We start from the raw sequence: 19,756 nt of genomic DNA, 5'->3' as shown, positions 1-19,756 counted from the left end.
TGGTTTAAAAGGTTAGGGCTCATGGTTTTGATTGAGGGTTTTTTTTTTGTGTAATTGGTGTGGTTCCACAGAAATCTGTGGAGGAAGCCTTATGTGCTGATGATTCAGATATGAGTATAAGAATTCTGTTAGTAACTTGCATATGCACATAAAACTCATTTGTCTTGTTGAAAGAGAGGAAGGTTGTGATTGGCTACAGGAGGATATAGAATAGCTAATAAGATGGGCAAAGCAGTGGCAAATAGGATTTAAGCTTAGTAAGTGCAATGTGATGCACTTGGGGGAACCAGTAAGGGTAGGACATAGACAATGAATGGTTGAGCCTGAGATTATATTGAGCAATGTTCCCTCTAAGCAGTGTGGATGTATGGCTGCCCAGTAACTTAAATGCTCCCACACACATATCTTTTGTTGCCACGCAGCTGGAATTTTCTTTTATACAATGTTGATATAATTCTGAAATCTGTGTCAATAAAATTATGAAATAACCTGTAATAGATTATGTGTTAATGAATATAATTCATAAATGTTCTAAATAATTAATGTACCACAACCTTTACTTTCAAACATTTTAGGGCTTCAATGTATTTACATTGTCAGTGTATCAAGTTACAAATTGTAATAGTAAACCCAGAATGGAAATCAGTAGCTCATTGTTAATAAAAACACCAGCCCATATCTTTCATTTGGGTGTGAATTTATTCTGGGCAGTGTTTATTAAGAATGGATTTGTAATAAAGACATCGAGAAACGGTTTATGAAATGTGAAATATTTTCTCTGTTGTACTGTATATCATTATACCTTTCAATTAATAAATAAAATCAAACTTATGTGATTTTTCAATTTTCATTCTAAATATTTGTAGTATACATATTATAAAAAAAAGTAATTAAGTTGTCGCACAGCATTTGGGACTTGCAAAAATTCCTGGTCAAAGCAGCTGTTGGTTCGCACAGCTATATGAAAAAATTAAAGGGAACATTGATATTGAGGAAGAAAGGGTCTCTTCAGGTGTTACTAGGCACTGTCCAATTACACTCATGTGACCAATTAACCCATTAAAACCTCTATGTCTTTTGGACTGTGGGAGGAAACTGGAACAATCAGAGGAAGCCCACGTGGTTTGTAAGGAGAACATACAAACTCCTTGCAGGTGGTATTGGAACTGAACTCCAAACTCCGGAACACTCTGAGCTGTAATAGCATTGCCCTGATGGCTGTGCCACTATAGCCAGGGCACTGTGTATAAGTACAGGGAGTTGTAGTACAACTTTTTGGTTAGGCCATTAGCCTGTGTACTGCCTACAATTCTGACTACTGCGGTGTAGGAGGATGTGACTGCAAAGAATGCTGGGGAGAAGCACCAGCACGTTGCCTAGTGTGGAGCATCTTAGTTATGAGAAAGGCTGGAGATGCTGGGTTTGTTTTCCCTGGAATGGAGGAGGTAGATAGCATTAAGGAGAACATTATAGGGAAGACAGTAGGAGGGTATCGGCTTAGGATAAGGAATAAGAGGCTTAGGGATGATCTGAAGAAGGACTTTTCACCCAGGACAGTTGAAACCTAGAGTTCACTGTCAGGAAGAGACAAGTGTTTAAGGACTTTATAGATGCGCACTTTAATCGGTGTAGTGGATCAAATGTAAATGTAATAAAGTATAGAAGATTGACATGGGTGTGGTGGGTCAAAAGGCCCATTTGTATGCTACATAACCCCTTAATTCTATGGCTGTAAACTTGGAATTCTCCCACACACACTTGTTTGCGATTATGTTGCTGGTAGAGCAGAAAGCACCTGTCACAGAACCAGAGATGAGTTCAGTCAAACCTGTTGCATAGTCTACACTTACACGCTCCTTGTGGACCATTGGGCCGTGAATTCGCTCTGAAACCTGCTTTAATACCCCAGCTTTGTGGCAGAAGTTTAGTTGCTGGTGGTTACACAGTTTCAGCTGTCATAAGAGCAGTGGTGATTCTTTCTCCCCAGGCCTCCCGTCCCCTGATCCTCTCCCTTCTCCAGCCTCGTATCTCTTTTGCCAATGAACTTTCCAGCTCTTGGCTCCATCCCTCCCCCTCCTGTCTTCTCCTATCCTTTTGGTTCTCCCCCTCCCCCTCCCACTTTAAAATCTCTTACTATCTCTTCTTTCAGTTAGTCCTGACGAAGGGTCTCGGCCTGAAACGTCGACTGTACCTCTTCCTATAGATGCTGCCTGGCCTGCTGCATTCACCACCATTTTTTATGTGTGTTGCGTGATTCTACATTTCTTGTTTTAGGTGTGTAAGCCCATGCAGAATAAATCTGATACTGTAAGACTGCACAATTTTCAATTAGAAATTTAAACAAATTCTTGTTTAAAGAATAAATTAAACCATTGGATTATTTGGTAAGCATATCAATAAGGAGATAACAGTTTTATTTTTTACAGCACACACTAACAGTAAGCATATCGATAACTGAGTAAGTGCTTACCAGTTACTAGTTCCTTGGGCCACTTTTTTGGCAAGATTTTTAAATCTTCCAGTGGAACCAAGACACCTTCTATATTCCCAAACATTGAAGAAAGTCCGAGACAGAATAACATCAGAAAGAATGCAATGGACCATATAAAAGAGGCAGGCATTTTAGTAATTGCTTCCGTAAAGACGATAAAGGCCAATCCGGTGCCTTCGACCCCCTGCATAAAAGGAGATGGAAAATAGCTCAGCAGGTTTCAAAGCAGCCCAATAACCCAGCAGTTGGGTTGGACATAGAGTTGAGTTAGGCGCTCCAGCACTAAGTCCCATGGCCAGATATTGATCAATGATAATAACAGATGTATCCCCATTATGGTGTTGTCCAATATAAATTTTGTGGCGACACAATTGCTGCACCCTGTGCAGATTGCAAAATTAATGTAGGCCGGTTGAGAACCATTAATAGAGCCACATAGCACAAAAAAACATTAAAGATTTTCGCAAACAACAGGAATTCTGCAGATGCTGGAAATTCAAGCAACACACATCAAAGTTGCTGGTGAACGCAGCAGGCCAAGCAGCATCTATAGGAAGAGGCGCAGTCGACGTTTCAGGCCGAGACCCTGAAACGTCGACTGAGCCTCTTCCTATAGATGCTGCTTGGCCTGCTGCGTTCACCAGCAACTTTGATGTGTGTTGATTAAAGATTTTCCTTCATTTTCTGCCTTTCCTATATTTAGAACTGACTTAAAGATGGGGACCTTTCAGAAGCTGTTGAGTTGATTATGTTCATTCCCAATAACATTGCTCACTTCAACCTGAATCTGTTAAGGTAATAATACTCTCTAATTAATGCTGGATAGCTAATAATTCACGTATACTTGGAACTCTATATGGATATGAACCTGTACATGATTGTTATTTTATGTTGCAGGTTCTTTTAGGAAGAGAATGATAAAACACCCTCTGTCATGCTGATGAATGAAAAGAGACCCTACCATGGCATGAGGGGAATGGTGTCTGGAGGAGGAAGAAGAGGGGTATAGATAGGGTATATTCTTTAGAGATACACTGCTGAATAGGCTCTTCCAGCCCTTCCAGCTGCACCACCCAACAACCCCAATTCAACCCTAGCCTAAGCTTGGGACAATTTACAACAACCAATTAAACTACTATCCAATACTGTGAAAGGAAACCCGAGGACCCGGAGAAAACCCATGCTTTCCACGGGGAGCACGTACAGACTCCTTACAGGTGACGTCAGAATTGAACTTCAACCACCAAAGTGCCGAGCTGTAATAATGTTGTGCTAACCGCTACACTACCCTAGTGCCCACAGTGAGTGAAAGCAGGCTTCTTCCACTGAGGTTGGGTGAGACTAGAGCTAGAGGTCATGGGGTAAGGGTGAAAGGTGAAATGTTTAGGGGGTCTCTTCTTCACTCAGGTGCTGAGAGTGTGGAACGAGCTGCCAACATAAGTGGTGGATGTGGGTTCAATTTCACCTTTTATGAGAAGTTTGGATAAGTACATGGATGAGACGGATATGGAGTGCAATGTTCTGGGTGTAGTTCAATGGGAATAAGCAGAATAATAGTTTGGCAAGGACTAGATGGGCTGAAGGGCCTGTTTCTGTGCTGTATTGTTCTATGGCTCTGTGACTCTAAAAGCCAATGTTGAGTGGCGAACCTTCCCACAGTGAATGGTAAATCTTTTCAAAGAGGCCCTGGACCCACCTGTCAGTTTGGAGGACACGAATTTATTAACTGCCTGCACAATTCAACAAACAGGGTCGAAACAAAGGAGGTGTACCTGGCTCAGCAATGCCTGCAGGTCACAGGTTTTCAAGCCCAAAGAGGCGACCTTTGCTGGATTAGTGCTGTTTAAGTAGTGAAGCATTTCTTCATAGTTTGCATGGGTCAAATTTTGCTCTGGTAGATCAAAAGCATTGGTCAAACTCATGACGTTTCTTCAAAAAGACAAGAAATATATGTTTTAATCAATAAACAAAGTTGCACACTTCTTTTGTAATACAGAGTATCCCAGAAATCGAGTTCATCCACCTTTAGTCCTCCAAGCAGTTGCTGTGTTTTAGTTATTTATTCAGAGATAAGAATGGAACAGATCCTTCTGGTCCAACACACTGTACCGCCCAGCAACCCATTTACTTAACACTAACCTCATCACAGGACAATTTATAATGACCAATTAACCTACTAACCAGTAAGTCTTTGGACTTTGGGAGAAAATTGAAGCACCTGGAGGAAACCCACTCAGTCATGGGGTGAAAGTAGAAACTCCTTACAGACCCGACCAGAATTGAACTCTGAATTCTGATGTGCCGAGCTGTAATAGCGTCGTGCTAACCGCTATGCGACTGCAGTGCCCTCATGCCAATTTCTGGATCAACAAATAAACGAATGTGAAATGGAGACCTTGTTTTTGTGGTTCCCTCCTGTTTACAAGCAATAGAGCTTGGCCTGCAGCTTCATCGATAGTACTTGCTTTCTGAGCGGACAGCTGTCTCATTGTCTGTACACTGCACTCTGGGAATCAAATCAGTACCAAAACTGATCTCCTCATACGGAGAGGGAGGTCCTCTCTTCATATCAAGAGGGAAGGGAGAAAAGGGAGAAGGAAAGGGATGAATAACAGAGAAAAGAGGCGAGTGCCTGACTGGGAAGTGAAAGTCATGAAACAGTGACTTTTTCCAAGAAGAGAGGCTTCTTGTTGGAACCACGTTAACAAAACTTGTAGGGATTTCTATTGCTGAATCTCATAATTCGGCAATTCTTAGATTACTAATGGTCACAAACTCAGCAAGACAAGGCAGAAAATTACTATCACCACTGTAACAGGGGAGGAGTTGGGAGTTCAGCACACACCCTCCCAATCTTTAGTCACCCATTTCTCCAAGGATTCACCGACACCAACGAGAATGAACTCAGTGGTGGAATGGAATGCTCTTTACTTGCCTAGTTGAGTACGTAGTTCACTAGTGAAGGAGTTCAAGAGCAAGGACAACGCAACCTGTTTTATCAGCAGCTCGTTTGCTTCTTTAAGCATCTATTTATTCAAATACAAATGCACTGCGGTTCCAACATGGCCTATACTCAGGCTACACTGCAACAACTCTGTCTTTCTGTAGACCAAACATCTATTTGTGAATTTACTTCGGACCGCTTGACCTGCATTGAAAATTTGATTGCATTTTCCTCTTCCATCCAATGATTATTTTTATTCTTGGAATGAGATTGTCACTGGCACCTTTACTGAATAGAAAGACAGGAGCAGAAGGTGCATAGGAACGTCACACTATCCAAGTACTGACCCAGGGTTTGCACCTTCCAGATTGGGACATGGATGGCTAGTCCTTCACTGCTGATCGGTCTGTTGTTGCGTGAATGAATTCACCAGAGAAAATTACTGGTAGATAAAAAGCAGCTTCTTTATTCGACAAAACAAGGTACAGCAGGCATCATATGGAGATGCTTTCAGTCAAAATGCCATGCTGGCCCGACATGGGGCTTGATAATTTATGTGCCAAATATCAAACGACAATTCCATATTTCTTTGAAACCACATACAACCTTCACACCTCTTGATTGGCACCCACACCACAGACATCCAAATGAATTTTAAATAGCATTGATTCACAGCTTTTAGGAACCCATTGTTCAGAGCTGCACTCCAAATTAAACCCACAATACATATTCAGATTTGAAGACTGGTAGCCAAGGTCAATTGATAAATGTATATGTTCTAAACCCAAAAATCACTCTCACAGGTCAACCTCCTGGAAATCACTAATGATTAAGACTTTCACCAGTCAGGCAGCTGTGATTTGTGTAAAAGGGCTCCCTAAACACTTTTCCAAAGGTAAAAGTGGGGCATGTCAAGTTTTGCCCTGCAAATCCTACCATTAATGTACACCTTTCAAGAATATACAAAAATATACAATGAAAAAGAAAGACACAATAAAAGCATGAAAAGTTGATTTGCACAGTCTCAAGTAGCATTATATAATAAATGTTGGAAGTATAACTATACTTTTTTTCAAATACGTCCATTGATTTGAAGATTTTTAATGTAAAATATTTGAATTGCTCAATCATTTGAATTGTGATGTAATATTGCAAAATTAAGATCTGTGCTAAAAAGCAGCAATATTCCAGACAACTTACTTATCAAAACAGGCATCAAATTGCTCTGTTGCTCGGAAGCCAATAATGGAATATATTACTGTGGCTGCATATACTGATGTGAAACCGTTGATCATGGAGATAAGCACAGCATCTTGCTCACAGTTGTTGCTGAGGAAGAGTTATATAGTCAGTCATTCAATATTAATTTGTTTTAATAGAACTAGATTGTAGTTTCTTTGCCACTTGGGAATTCACATTAGGTACTACTTACTGAACAGAATTATAACTGGAGAAGGATATAAGTCCACCGAAAGCCAAGGAGAAAGAATAAAATACTTGGGCTCCAGCATCCAACCAGGTGGTTGGATTTGACAACTCGTTCACCTTGAAATCAAAGAGAGGGATGCCTAATTATTTTTACCAAAATGGGATTTAATAACAGGAAATTTTTGGATTTATACTAGGCCATTTTAAACAGCAGAATTTTATTTCTTGCAAAACATATGTTTGTTTGGCTTTATTGATATTGGGATCATCTTCTGGAAATGTCACATATTTGGGAATCTGAGCAATGAGAAGAGCAGAAAATAACACAGGTGGCTTTAGTAGGATGCACAAATGGGAAGGCAATACATCTTCGAAGGACATCAAAGGACAAGGTCATACAACCAATGGAAACACTTTGAGAGGTGCCATTTCCTATCAATGGGAGTCTTGGAAGTGACGTTAGGTTATGTTGGTGGACAAACAATAACCTAGAATTCATGTCCAGTTAGTGTAGGAGAATATTATTGAACTAATAATAAACAAAAAACAAATCTCACATCATATAAGGAAATCTGATTCGGAAACTATCTAAATTCACATCACAATGATGTATAGATTATGTATTGGATTAATAATCATCTTAATTCACCAATTGTGAATATGTATTAATGCAAAAAAGTTCTCATTTAACAAACGGTAGTCTTGGTGCTGCTGGATTGTCACAACAATCCTAAATGGTTCAGTAATCATTCTCAGGAAGAAAATTTGATATTTTGGCTTTTATGTGACTCTGGTGTCAAACTGGCTTTTAACATTGTCTTGTTGTAGTCAGCTTTAACATTGGCTTTGTTGGGGTCATCTTTGAGAACTTAAAAAAAATTATCTTCCATTCCAACTTCAAACTACTGTATGCATTTTTGAGGGTCAAAGTTACCATTTCTATTTTTCTTTTCGGTAATAAGTATCAGAATAGAAATTACTGACTTAACAAAATCTCACATAACTGAGAGAAAAAGCAATAAATTCTTACATCTGGTGTAAAGAGAAATTTTATTCCATCAACAGATCCTTTTAATGTCAGGCCCCGTATCAAGAAGATTGTAAGTATCAGATAAGGCATAGTAGAAGTAATATATACAGCCTGCAGGAAAAGAGAGAAGATTAAATCCATTGTATTAGAGCAGTGGTTCTCAACCTTTTTATGCCATGGACCAATACCATTAACCAAGGAGTTTGTAGATCCCATATTGGGAACCTCTGTCTCGAGAAATCTAGTCACTTTACACATTCTCTTTAATATAATGTCTGTTCTATTATACATTGAAACCATACATTGCTCAGTCCACATTTTAAGCTGCAGTTATTGTAATCAAGCTATAGAACAAAATGTTCATATGTACATTTATCACATTTTAATCACTTAGATTCATAATACCATTTGACGTTACAGAACATGTCAGTAAATATAAATCTCAAATGCAGCATTCTGTCAATAAATATTCTGAAAGATAATTCTGAGTATGAGGAAAGTTATACTGTCTCCTAAGGATTGGAGTGAAAATTGTACAATAGATAAAATGAATTGGTACTGTACCTTGCCAGTTGTTTCAATACCTCTGATTGTGCATACATATAGGACAGACCAAGCACAGATAAGACTGAGTAGTAGCCACCATTGGATTGTGCCTGAATCATCAATGCTGGTTGAAATGTTTAATGATTCTCTGTACCAAAAATAATCTACTGAAGAGCTCCTGGCACATTCATCCACAAATCCTATCAAAACATGAATAAAAACAGTACTATTCCTGAAATCAGTGTGCTGCAATAATATCCTTGCTTGTCTTGAGAATCAAGCAAGCAGGTTGACGCCATTATATCAGACGGCAAGTAGGTTTTGTTGTGAATTGAGTAAGGATATTGCAAATAGTAGGCAAAAGTCATCTATACCTGTACCGTTCTCTGCCATTGGGCAATGGCTCCAAGGTAGTGGCTCTTGAAATGAATTAAAGATGTACCACATAACCAACGCAATTATGCTGTTGTAATATAAACCCACCAGGAATGAAACCAACATTGATGCTATACCTAAAAAAAAAACAACAGTCAATATAAATGATATAAATACTGCAAAGCCAACAAAGGCAATAATGTATTTGTACATCAGTGTAATATCTAAGTTAAAGAACTGAGCCGAGGAGACTGCGGGGGACGTGAGCCAATGTTTGACTCTATTTCACCGATTGAAGCTTCCACTGTTCACCGATTAAAGCAGCAAAGGAGACTGAAACATCGAAGCGAATGCGGAGGGTGAGTGCCGGCTGCTTGCTAGCGGGATCGCTCTGCCGCTGGAGAGGGGAGCCTATGTGGCCTGTCACTGTGCCCAGAGGACGTTACCAAGATTTTTCTGCGTTTATGGGTGTAGATAGGGATATGTATTTGAACTATGGTCCATGGACTTTTTTTCAGTCTTATAATTTTTTATATTCTGTGTTCTCACCCGTTCTTTCTCGTTTTTTTTTAGAAGGGCAGGTTTTTTTTTGTTAGTTTCTTTGTGCAGGCAGAGGGGGATTTAGAGGCCGCTGTGTTTGGAGGTTGATGTTCTTGTTGTGTTATGTCCAGTTTTGTTTTGTGCGGGGTAAGAGTTATTTGGGCACCAATGTTTAGTTGCATTTCATACAAGGGAGGAGGGTTTGAGAGTTGATGAACATGTTACCATTTTCTTTCTTGGTTTCATGGCTACCTGGAGAAGAAGAATCTCAGAATTGTATATTGTACTTTGATAATAAATGAACCTTTGAATCCTTTACAAGGGTTCCCAACCTTTTTTATGCCATGGACTAATACTATTAAGCAAGCGATCCATGGACCCCATGTTGGGAATCCCTGCTCTAACAGATTATTTTTATTGTAATTGATGAATTGTGTACTGGCTCATTTAGAAATATTGACAACTAATTTTTCCCAACTAATGAAAGTTCATCAACCTGTTGTGTAAACTCTATTTCTCTCCTTACAGATGCTGCCAGGTCTGATGAATTTTTAAAAAATTTCAGGTACATCTTCTTCTTCGACTTTTGTTTTGGTTTTTACATGTACATGCAAAAGGAAGTTATAGAACAATGTTCAAATCCAGACATGTTCATCTTTTCAATCATGTTACTGCATCGAAAATCGGAACGCTAATGACTTACCCACTCCTTTAAGGTAAGGATGGACAGAACTCCAGACCCCAACACTGCCTTTCCGCAATCGCTGTCCCATTGCAAACTCCAGATGCAACAGTGGGATACCCTCGAGCACCAAGAGGATGAGGAATGGAATCATGAATGCACCTGGCAAAGATGAAAAATGCATTGATGCAATAATGGAACATGACTGTTCTTATCAATCCTCCTTAACACTTCTGGGTTCATTAGAAATACCTGGGGGGCAGGGAATGGATAACATCTCATTTCAAGCATCCGGATTTATAAACTTCCGTATCAGAGTGGCAAATTTAGTCTATGCACAAAATTTTCTCCTTTTTTACCATGGGAAGAAAATCTACTTGTTCATCAGTCGACATTTCACACAAACCTTCCTGAGCAAGAAAATGACTGAGTGGAGACAGATTTGGAGTTGTTTAATAATGAAGGCCCACATTTTTATTGACTGGGTTGACTCCTCAAATACACTCAGTTGGCACTTTATTCGATACCTCTTGTGCCTAATAAAGTGGCCTCTGAGTGTATGTTCATTGTCTACTGCTGCTGCAGCCCATCCACTTCAGGGTTCAAAGTGTTGTGCATTCAGAAATACTCTCCTGCACACCACTGTTGTTACGTGTGGTTATCTGAGTTACTGCCACCTTCCTGGCAGCTTGAACCTGTCTGCCCATTCTCCTATGACCTCTCTCATTTAACAAGGTGTTTTCATCCACAGGACTTCTGCTCTCTAGACGTGTTTTTGTTCTTTGCTCTATTCTCTGTAAACGCTAAGAGACAGTTGTGCATGAAACTCCCAGGAGATCAGGAGTTTCTGGGTTAATCAAACCACCCCTCTGACACCATCAATCATTCCATGGGCAAAGTCACCCAGATCACATTGCTTTCCCATTATAACGTTTGGTCTGAACAACAACTGAACCTTTCGAGCAGGTCTGCATACTTTTATGCATTGAGCTGCTGCCACGATTGGCTGATTAGATATTTGCATCAATGAACAGCCGTACAGGTGTACCTAATAAGATGGCCACTGACTGTAGCTTGTAAATGGATCCTTACTGTCCATACAGAAGACTTTGAATATATAAGCGTCACTTGAGCCAAATCCAAAATCTCTTAGCTGAGGGGTCAGAACATAATCTAGCATATCAGCGCCCAATCACAGCTCATTCACATGATAAGAGATTACTCAAATTTACAACCATAGAAAATAGACTGGTTTGTAATTCCTTATCTAGATACATATTGACTAACAACATAGGTGGAAACATAGTCTCATATTTTGTTGAACACTTGAAGTGAACACTTGGGCCAATTGACATAATTTATGATTATAATGCCTAATTATAGCAAGAGGATTCGAGTACAGGAGCAGGGAGGTACTACTGCGGTTGTACAAGGCCTTGGTGAGACCACACCTGGAGTACTGTGTGCAGTTTTGGTCCCCTAATCTGAGGAAAGACATCCTTGCCATAGAGGGAGTACAAAGAAGGTTCACCAGATTGATTCCTGGGATGGCAGGACTTTCATATGATGAAAGACTGGATGAACTAGGCTTATACTCGTTGGAATTTAGAAGATTGAGGGGGGATCTTATTGAAACGTATAAAATCCTAAAGGGATTGGACAGGCTAGATGCAGGAAGATTGTTCCCGATGTTGGGGAAGTCCAGAACGAGGGGTCACCGTTTGAGGATAAAGGGAAAGGCTTTTAGGACCGAAATTAGGAAAAACTTCTTCACACAGAGAGTGGTGAATCTGTGGAATTCTCTGCCACAGAAAACAGTTGAGGCCAGTTCATTGGCTATATTTAAGAGGGAGTTAGATATGGCCCTTGTGGCTAAAGGGATCAGGGGATATGGAGGAAAGGCTGGTACAGGGTTCTGAGTTGGATGATCAGCCATGATCATACTGAATGGCGGTGCAGGCTCGAAGGGCCGAATGGCCTACTCCTGCACCTATTTTCTATGTTTCTATGTTTAATTATCTCCAGACTATCTCCAAGCTGAAGAAAATGTTACTTCCAGAAATCAATTAGCACTCAGAAGCAATAGATACTTTTAATATTTACTGCAGCAATTTGTCAAAGCTTCCTTGAGAATAGTCTTTAAAATTTATCAGCTGGAAGATGAAGAGGGCCAACTCCATTCAAGCGGTCCTCCAAATTACACAACACCTTGAATATATTGCTGTCTCTTTGTCCCTCTTTACCAAACAGTTCTGTGGGATTAACTTTAAGATCACAGCAATAGAACAAAATACTATTTAAACTTACAATAATGCGCACACCTCACAAGTAGATAAAAATAGAATACTCTGCTAATTGATAAATGAACGACTAATTACTTACTAGTTTAAATTCAAGTCTAATCATCATTCAACCATACATGAATCTATCCAAATGAAACAGCATTCCTCTGGGACCAAATTGCAAAACAGATTACCAACAGCACACAGCACACTGCAAATAGCACATATGGTTATGATTTCAGAAAAACAGTCACAAAGGAAAACAATAATATAGCCTGAGTCCCTGAATGGCTAGATAAATAGAGTGTATAAAGCTGAATAAGACTATGCTTGATTCACCCAGCACCACACTTGATCTTTGTGCTAATCCCACTGGGTGTGGCTGTCTGATGTACTGCTGAAACCGTGCTGAAGGCATCCACTGCTCGGGCCGTCCATCTGTTGGAGTGGGCTGTGCAAAGCACCTGGTCTCAAGCAAAACATCTAGAGGCCCTGCTTCCCACTAGCACCTTCATGCCCATTGATGTGTTGGGTTAAGATATTTTCACTGCTTTAAAATAACTCTAATATTTAAATTTCAATAGGTCACACATGCTCTCAGTACAGTACTGCTTGAAAATAATAACCATTATCCTGTAATGTTCTCAAATCTGTGAGTAGCACATTGAAAGAAGCTGCTACCTGATTAAAGGTGATCACTGATTGTGTTGGGAAAATTGCTCCAGAAGAGATATTGGTAAAAGTTGAAATACAGAGAGAAAGCATGTTCTATTTTAATACCAATTTACCTTGCTGACATTGAAAAGAAACTCATTACTTTTAATTATTGCTGAAGTCATTCTTTCCTGTCTCTTTCAACTTTCTTTCCTAATCCAAATGTTCTCCTCTCTTTATTGTTCACCTTCTGTATCTGATTTGGAAATGAATTCATCAATCATTCACTAAATTATTCAGTTACACACATTGTTGATATGCATTTTGTAGCTCATCAGAACACTAAAATCTGGCATTGAACACCACCCTCAGTTTTTCATTAAATTTTTTTAACATTAGTTGACAACTAATATTCATAAAACATCCAAAGCACATGCACTTAGAGAGATAATAAGCATTTGTTCCCTTCACAGTTTGAAAGGTCACCAGCATTCTAAAGTGCACCAGAAAAATAGATAGCTTTCTTTACAATTATCAGTTAAATTAGATTTGCTTTAAAGAAAGAGTTTTGTAGTTTAAAGTGGACATCAGGTAAATTAACAGTTTTTATATAGAACTTTACTTCTGTATATTTTAATGCAAGATGTGCAAGTAGGGGAATTATAACTATCAATGGAGGCTAAAATAGAGAAAGAATATGACTCAAATTAACAAAAAGGACAGCTCAAAATGTTTTCTGAAATATTAGAGCATCGGCTTCTGATTCTGATTTTGCTTTGGACCAAAGAACTTCTCATTCGCAGACTAGACTAATATTTAGTGCAGAATAAGTGAACTATCTCAAAGCATTCATATTTGAGTTACGCACAGATTCTGCCAAGTGGAGATTAAAAGTACCTATGCATGAAGTTTGAAGGGGCTTTCTCATTTCTCCCCTTGTACAATATGGGTTATTCAACTGACATGGATCTATGATAAGTATTTTCTTTCAAAGGAGTGTGGGCTTCCCCACATACGTATCCCTACCAATCCTAAAGCCGAGAAATTAACTGAGCCTTTTTCAGAGGACTGTTTAGAAACCTGGAGTCACAAATAGGAAAGACTGGACAAGCGTTGCATGTTATTTTCCTAAGGGACAACAGTGAAGCAGATGGTTTTACAAAAATACTATACTTTCATTAATGCTTCAGTTCCAGACTTAGATCATGAGCTATCAGAACTTATGTTCCTTGGTTATCTGTGATGAGATTTGAGCTCATTTCTCTTATTTGACCAGAGACTTCCTCAGAGTGATTGGAATCTAAAATCCGGATTTATACTCAAGGAATCTCTCTCAGCCTCAAAAAAAAACTCTTTATGGGACCAAAATGCTGCTAAATATTACTTTTTCCTCTTTTCAGTTGCTTTGTACATCGGCCACCTTCTGGTTTCATTATCCAGTTTTGAGCATTTGCAATTCTAAAGTTGGTGACTAAACAGTTAATTGTTTTTCTTAACCTTGACCTTGTTCTGCTGCCCCCTGAAATCATGATAGACTTTGATACAAAATCAATAAAATGCTAGACAAGGTTCACCGTGACACGAATAAACCATTACATATTTATCAAGTTACGCAGTGCAATTCACTTGGATAAGAAACTGATGGAAATCTCTTGGTTAATATTCCAGGCTATGTGGAAGAATAAGTAGTCTTTGTTTTCATAGAGCATAGACAGCACAGCACAGTATAGGCCATTTAGCACAGTTTATAACTCTAAACAATCTAATCCTATCCTCCTACATAGTCCTCCGTTTTCCCATCTGCCACTTCTAGCCCAGATCTGCATCTTGTCAATGTCCTACGGCAACTTTCTACACTATTCATTCTGGCTCAAAAGCTGCCCTGAATATTATTTTTACAACAAAGCAATATTCCCTTTGAAGAGCTGAAACAAAAAGGGATAGAAATTCGCCATATGTTTCTAATTCAATTCTGAATAGTTTTCCCCAGGGTGGATGAAGATGGACATTGAAAACAGATTTTGTCAGTGATGACTGCATCCCAGGAATTAATAAATGAAAACAGACTAAATTAGCAAGGATTTTGAGATGCAGGAACAGGTAAGGACAGCTGGTATTGATTTTTTAAGGCAAATAACATTTTACATATACAATATATTTTTTCTCAAAGCAAAGCAATTAATTGGACAGAATAGTGGAAACCTGGAGGTAGATTAAAAGACTCTCTCCTTCCAATCCCACTTGTTACTCTTTGGGAGAATCATTAGATCCTAGGATTATCAATCTGTTTAAAGTATGTTTCCTGCACATTGTTGAAAACGCAGCTCTCTTGAAATAATTTGAAATTGCAGTTGTGGCAATATTCAGACAGATGGGAGCTGTTTACAACACACTAATACATTATATAATGTTACTTGGGACTGTTTTATGATCAGGTCAGTTAATAATTTACTGACAAATAATAAAGCAAACAGCTCTTCAAAAAAATCTATTTTGGTTCTAAAATCTAATGTGAGTGTGGTGTATCAGGAAGAAAAGGGGAAAATAGAAAGGATGTGATACCAATTTGTTACGTAGAAAATAGCTCTTTAAGGTAATTTTACTCTTAAGCCAACCAGAAGAATGGCCGGAAATACAAACAGAAGGACTAGTATGTTTATTCTATAGAATCATCACAGTCTGCTTGCAGGATTTTAAGTAATATTTATTGGCTTAATGGTTATGAATTTTGAACATGAGCAACTAAACCCAAGTTAGCAGTATATCCATTGCCTTAAAAACAGGCATTAGAAAACAACGTGTTCCCCAGCCTACACACACATTTACACACACTCCAATGTTTAGAAAGTTGCACCTCCTGATTTGACAGACTCTTTTTAATATATCCATTGACATTTATTAACTACTTTTCAAAGATGGATGTGGTTTCAATTATAGAAGCATGTCTATTTATTTTTACCTCAAAAATAAATTATGAGTCCCACAAAGAAAATGCACCAGTACAAATGTCATTATTTGTAACAGTGTAAAACAGGGAAGGAAAAAATAGCGGGATTCTATAAGAATCTTTTTTTATCTCAGAGAAGTAATTACTAGGAGTTTGAGGAGATTTTGTTATGTCACCAAAGACACTAGCAAATCACTGCAGATGTACAATGGAGAGCATTCTAACTGGTTACATCACTGTCTGGTATGGAGGGGCCACTGCACAGGGCTGGAAAAAGATGAAGCAAGTTGACAGCTCAGCAAGCTCCATCATGGGCAATTGGCTCTCCAACATCAAGAACATCTTCAAAAGGTGATGGCTTAAGAAAGATGACGTCCGTTACTAAGGACCCCATCACCCAGGACATGCCCTCTTCTCATTGCTACCCTCAGGGAGGAGGTACAAGTACCTGAAGGTACATACTCAACATTTTAGGAGCAGCTTCTTCCCCTCTGCCATCAGAATTCTGAATGGCTGATGAATCAACCCATGAATAATACTACCTGACTATTTTTTGCTCTCTTTCTGCCCCACTTAACTAACTTTTATACATATTTTATTGCAATTTATAGCTTTTATGTATTTCACTGTACTGCTGCAGCAAAACAACATATTTCATGACATACATATGTCAGTGATAGACCATAGGACCATAAGACTTAAGAGTAGAATTAGGCTATTCAGCTCATCGAGTCTGCTCCTCCATTTCAAAATGACTGAGATATTATCCCTGTCATTAAACCTGGTTCTGATTATTTAGGAATTGGTCAACATAATCATCTCTTACCTGAAGATGCATTATATCACAATGTGTCTTTTATTCAGAGACAATGTTTTTTTCTGTGTTCTTTATATTTCCCTGTTTGTTTATGGAATAAACTTCTATCAATTTCAAGTTATTTTCTTTTGTCTACGTTCCTCTCCATCTGAGAATTGACATTGTTGGTAACTGACTTATTCTGAGTTATCTTTTGAACAGAATGATCTACAAAGCTATAGGGAAAGAGATTGTTGGCATTGTGTTAGCTGGAATCAATACAGGTTTGATGGACAGAACACCCTCCTGTGTATGATCTTTTCGATTCTAGGATTAAATAGCCTGGATTATGAACATCTCCTCAAACTTTCTCTAACCAGAGAAATTTCAGCTTCTCCCTGCTGAGTTTTCCTCAGGTCATTAGGGCTAAAGACATCACCTAACAATGTCTGTGTGCTACATCCCATATGAGAAATACTGAATTTTCCTACAGATACTACTTAATCATCTTTCAGAAGAATTTGTTATTCCATTCATGGTGCACAGCTGCAGCAGCTAAGTTATACATTTTTTAAACCTCTATACTGGCCTACTTCTGCGATTCTACAATATCTCAATAATAATTATGCTAGATGACAGATATCTATTTATAAAGGTAATTTATATGACATATTACATATTATATTACATGCACAATGATGCAAATGTAAGTGTTTTACTTGCATCATTTTTTATTTTACATTCTGGGAAGTTGAAGTGTTGCTCACATCTTTCAGAGCCTACCTCTGAATCATACTCTTTACAACAGAAATTAAATCTAACCTGTATTTTCACTACTTCATTCCACATTCATTCTTATTCTTGTGTGTTGATTAGTAAGTACCAATGTGTTTTATGTTGCATCAACTAATATGTTAATATGCAGAATTAGTGCTTTAAACACAGGAACTAATAAAAATGAAAAAGACACTGTTCACACTCTTGAGCTAGCAGAGATATTATTGAATTTAATGCTCCCATACTTGTTCTTCAAAATAAGATATATCCAGCAGCCAGCCCCTTGGCCACTGCAGCTTGACTAGAAATTTATCATGTGTGAGCACTAGTCCTACATTAATCCCATTTTAAAATTCTTCTCACACTCTCATCATTTCTACTTTGATTCTACCACTCACGTGCATACTAGAGATTCACCAGACTGATTCCTGGGATTGCGGGATATCCCTAAGAAGAGAGAGAGGGTCAACTAATCCTATATCCTTCCCACTGAAATTCTAACAGTAACTGACAAACTAGATACAGTGAGAATGTTGCCACTGTCTGGGGTGTATAGAACCAGAGGTCACAAACAAGGCAGTGAGGCCAGGTCATTGAATAGGTTTAAGTACGTAGATTTCTTCATATGAATTGAATTCAAAGGTATGGATAGAAATTGGAAATAGGGTATTGAATCTGCTATGATCACATTGAATAGCAGAAGATGCTCGAAGGGCTGAATGGCCTACTTCTGTGATTCTACGTTTATAGTGCCCTCTTACTGAGAATCACATTACCCAATACAATGGTGCTAGCCTAATTCATTCTTTGTTTGTAATCAAATAGCACTTTACAAAAACTAAGCTGCTGGTGGCAGTATGTAAACACTGAAGGAAAATAAATGAAAATAAATGCATTAGAAAATGATCAAATTACATGGCGTTCCTTCAGTTAATTTGAACAATTACAGTCCAACCTGACACTTGCCTTTTACAAAATGAATTTCCACTGAAGCATGTCTTTGCAACATTGAAATCCACAGGCTACCTGATATTAATGCTCTTATTAACAAAGTCCAGCAAAGACTTATTTTCGTTTGGAAAAATTATTGGTCTTCACACTTCGTTCAAGAAGTACTCTAGCTTGCATTCACTTATCCTTCCACCCATTCTGTTCTTTAAGGTAAATATCACATTGTACTCTAATTTCCACTTAATAATACATATTCACAGTAAGAATTGTAGAATTTATTTTTGCTTCTTTATATCAGTTGATGATTAACAATTGTTTTGTTACATACCTCCTCCGTGGCTTTGACAAAGATAGGGGAATCGCCACACATTTCCTAATCCCACGCAAAAACCAACACATGTTAACAAATACTGAGCTTTGTTGTCCCATTTGGGTCGATCGTCCACCTCTTCTATTTCTCTCCTCTCGAGTTCCTCATAGGTCGGAATTCTATCTTCCAGACCAGGATTTGGCAAAACGAGTTTTGGGAGTTGGAACCTTGGCATGATGGGTTTGAGACACCAGCTCACAATGGGAACAGAGTGGCAGAAGGATGTCTGAATAAAGTGGAAGGTGCTGTTGTTAACTATGTGCTTTTATAGGGAACCTTTAGCACCAGCATCTGTAGGTGTATCTTCTGCAAACTGATGTGTTAGCAGAATGTTCGGCCATCCTAGTAAAATTTGATAATTATTAATGCATTTTATCACTTGGAAGATTACAGTTCTGAGATACAATTACAGATTTTGTATCAATTTAGAGTTATTTGATTCTGTAATGATTGCAAAGCATTCAAGTCCCCTCCTTTTTTAAAATTTTATAGTCCACTTTTTTAACTGCAAGGAAATCTACCCTTTTTAAATTTAAATTGTACTAACAGATCACAGGCAACAAAAATGCAGTAAATATATAGGAAGTAGGAATAATTATTATCATCTGATCATTTCAATACATTTATACGAAACCATGTTTTTCATTTGCACAACCTCACAGCTTATCAGAAGCTGTAGTTTATGTTATTTTTTGGGTCACCTGGAGATCTGGATAATAAGCCTAAAAAAAGTAGTGGATATAGCCCAGGCCATCACAGGCAAAGCTCTCTCCACCATTGAGCACATCTACAAGACACAGGGAAGAAGTATCCATCATCAAGAACCCCACTATCCGGGCCAGGCTTTCTTCTCTCTGCTGCTATTGGAAAGGTGGTTCAGGAGCCTTAGGTCCCTCACCATCAGGGTAACCCATAGTTATTTCTCTTCAATCATCAGGCTCCT

General features: G+C 38.5%; 1 protein-coding gene across 1 annotated transcript in view; it reads right to left on the bottom strand.

Moving 5' to 3' along the window:
• Positions 1-19,073, bottom strand: part of slc6a19a.1 (solute carrier family 6 member 19a, tandem duplicate 1) — a 29,728-nt gene extending 10,655 nt beyond the window's left edge. Inside the window, exons 1-9 of the mRNA XM_063069683.1 lie at positions 18,772-19,073; positions 10,058-10,198; positions 8,814-8,951; positions 8,458-8,639; positions 7,894-8,004; positions 6,868-6,980; positions 6,636-6,764; positions 4,264-4,420; positions 2,471-2,675 (exon numbers count right to left, since the gene is read on the bottom strand). Of these exons, the coding sequence (XP_062925753.1) occupies positions 2,471-2,675; positions 4,264-4,420; positions 6,636-6,764; positions 6,868-6,980; positions 7,894-8,004; positions 8,458-8,639; positions 8,814-8,951; positions 10,058-10,198; positions 18,772-18,988 (1,393 nt within the window). The 5' untranslated portion in view covers positions 18,989-19,073. The remainder of the gene's footprint in view (positions 1-2,470; positions 2,676-4,263; positions 4,421-6,635; positions 6,765-6,867; positions 6,981-7,893; positions 8,005-8,457; positions 8,640-8,813; positions 8,952-10,057; positions 10,199-18,771) is intronic.
• Between the last annotated feature and the right edge of the window lie 683 nt (positions 19,074-19,756).

This window comes from Mobula hypostoma, chromosome 17, assembly GCF_963921235.1.
Source record: "Mobula hypostoma chromosome 17, sMobHyp1.1, whole genome shotgun sequence".
Lineage (NCBI taxonomy): Eukaryota > Metazoa > Chordata > Chondrichthyes > Myliobatiformes > Myliobatidae > Mobula > Mobula hypostoma.
The sequence above is the reverse complement of the archived record's forward strand: the minus strand, read 5'-3'. Positions and strand labels throughout refer to the sequence as shown.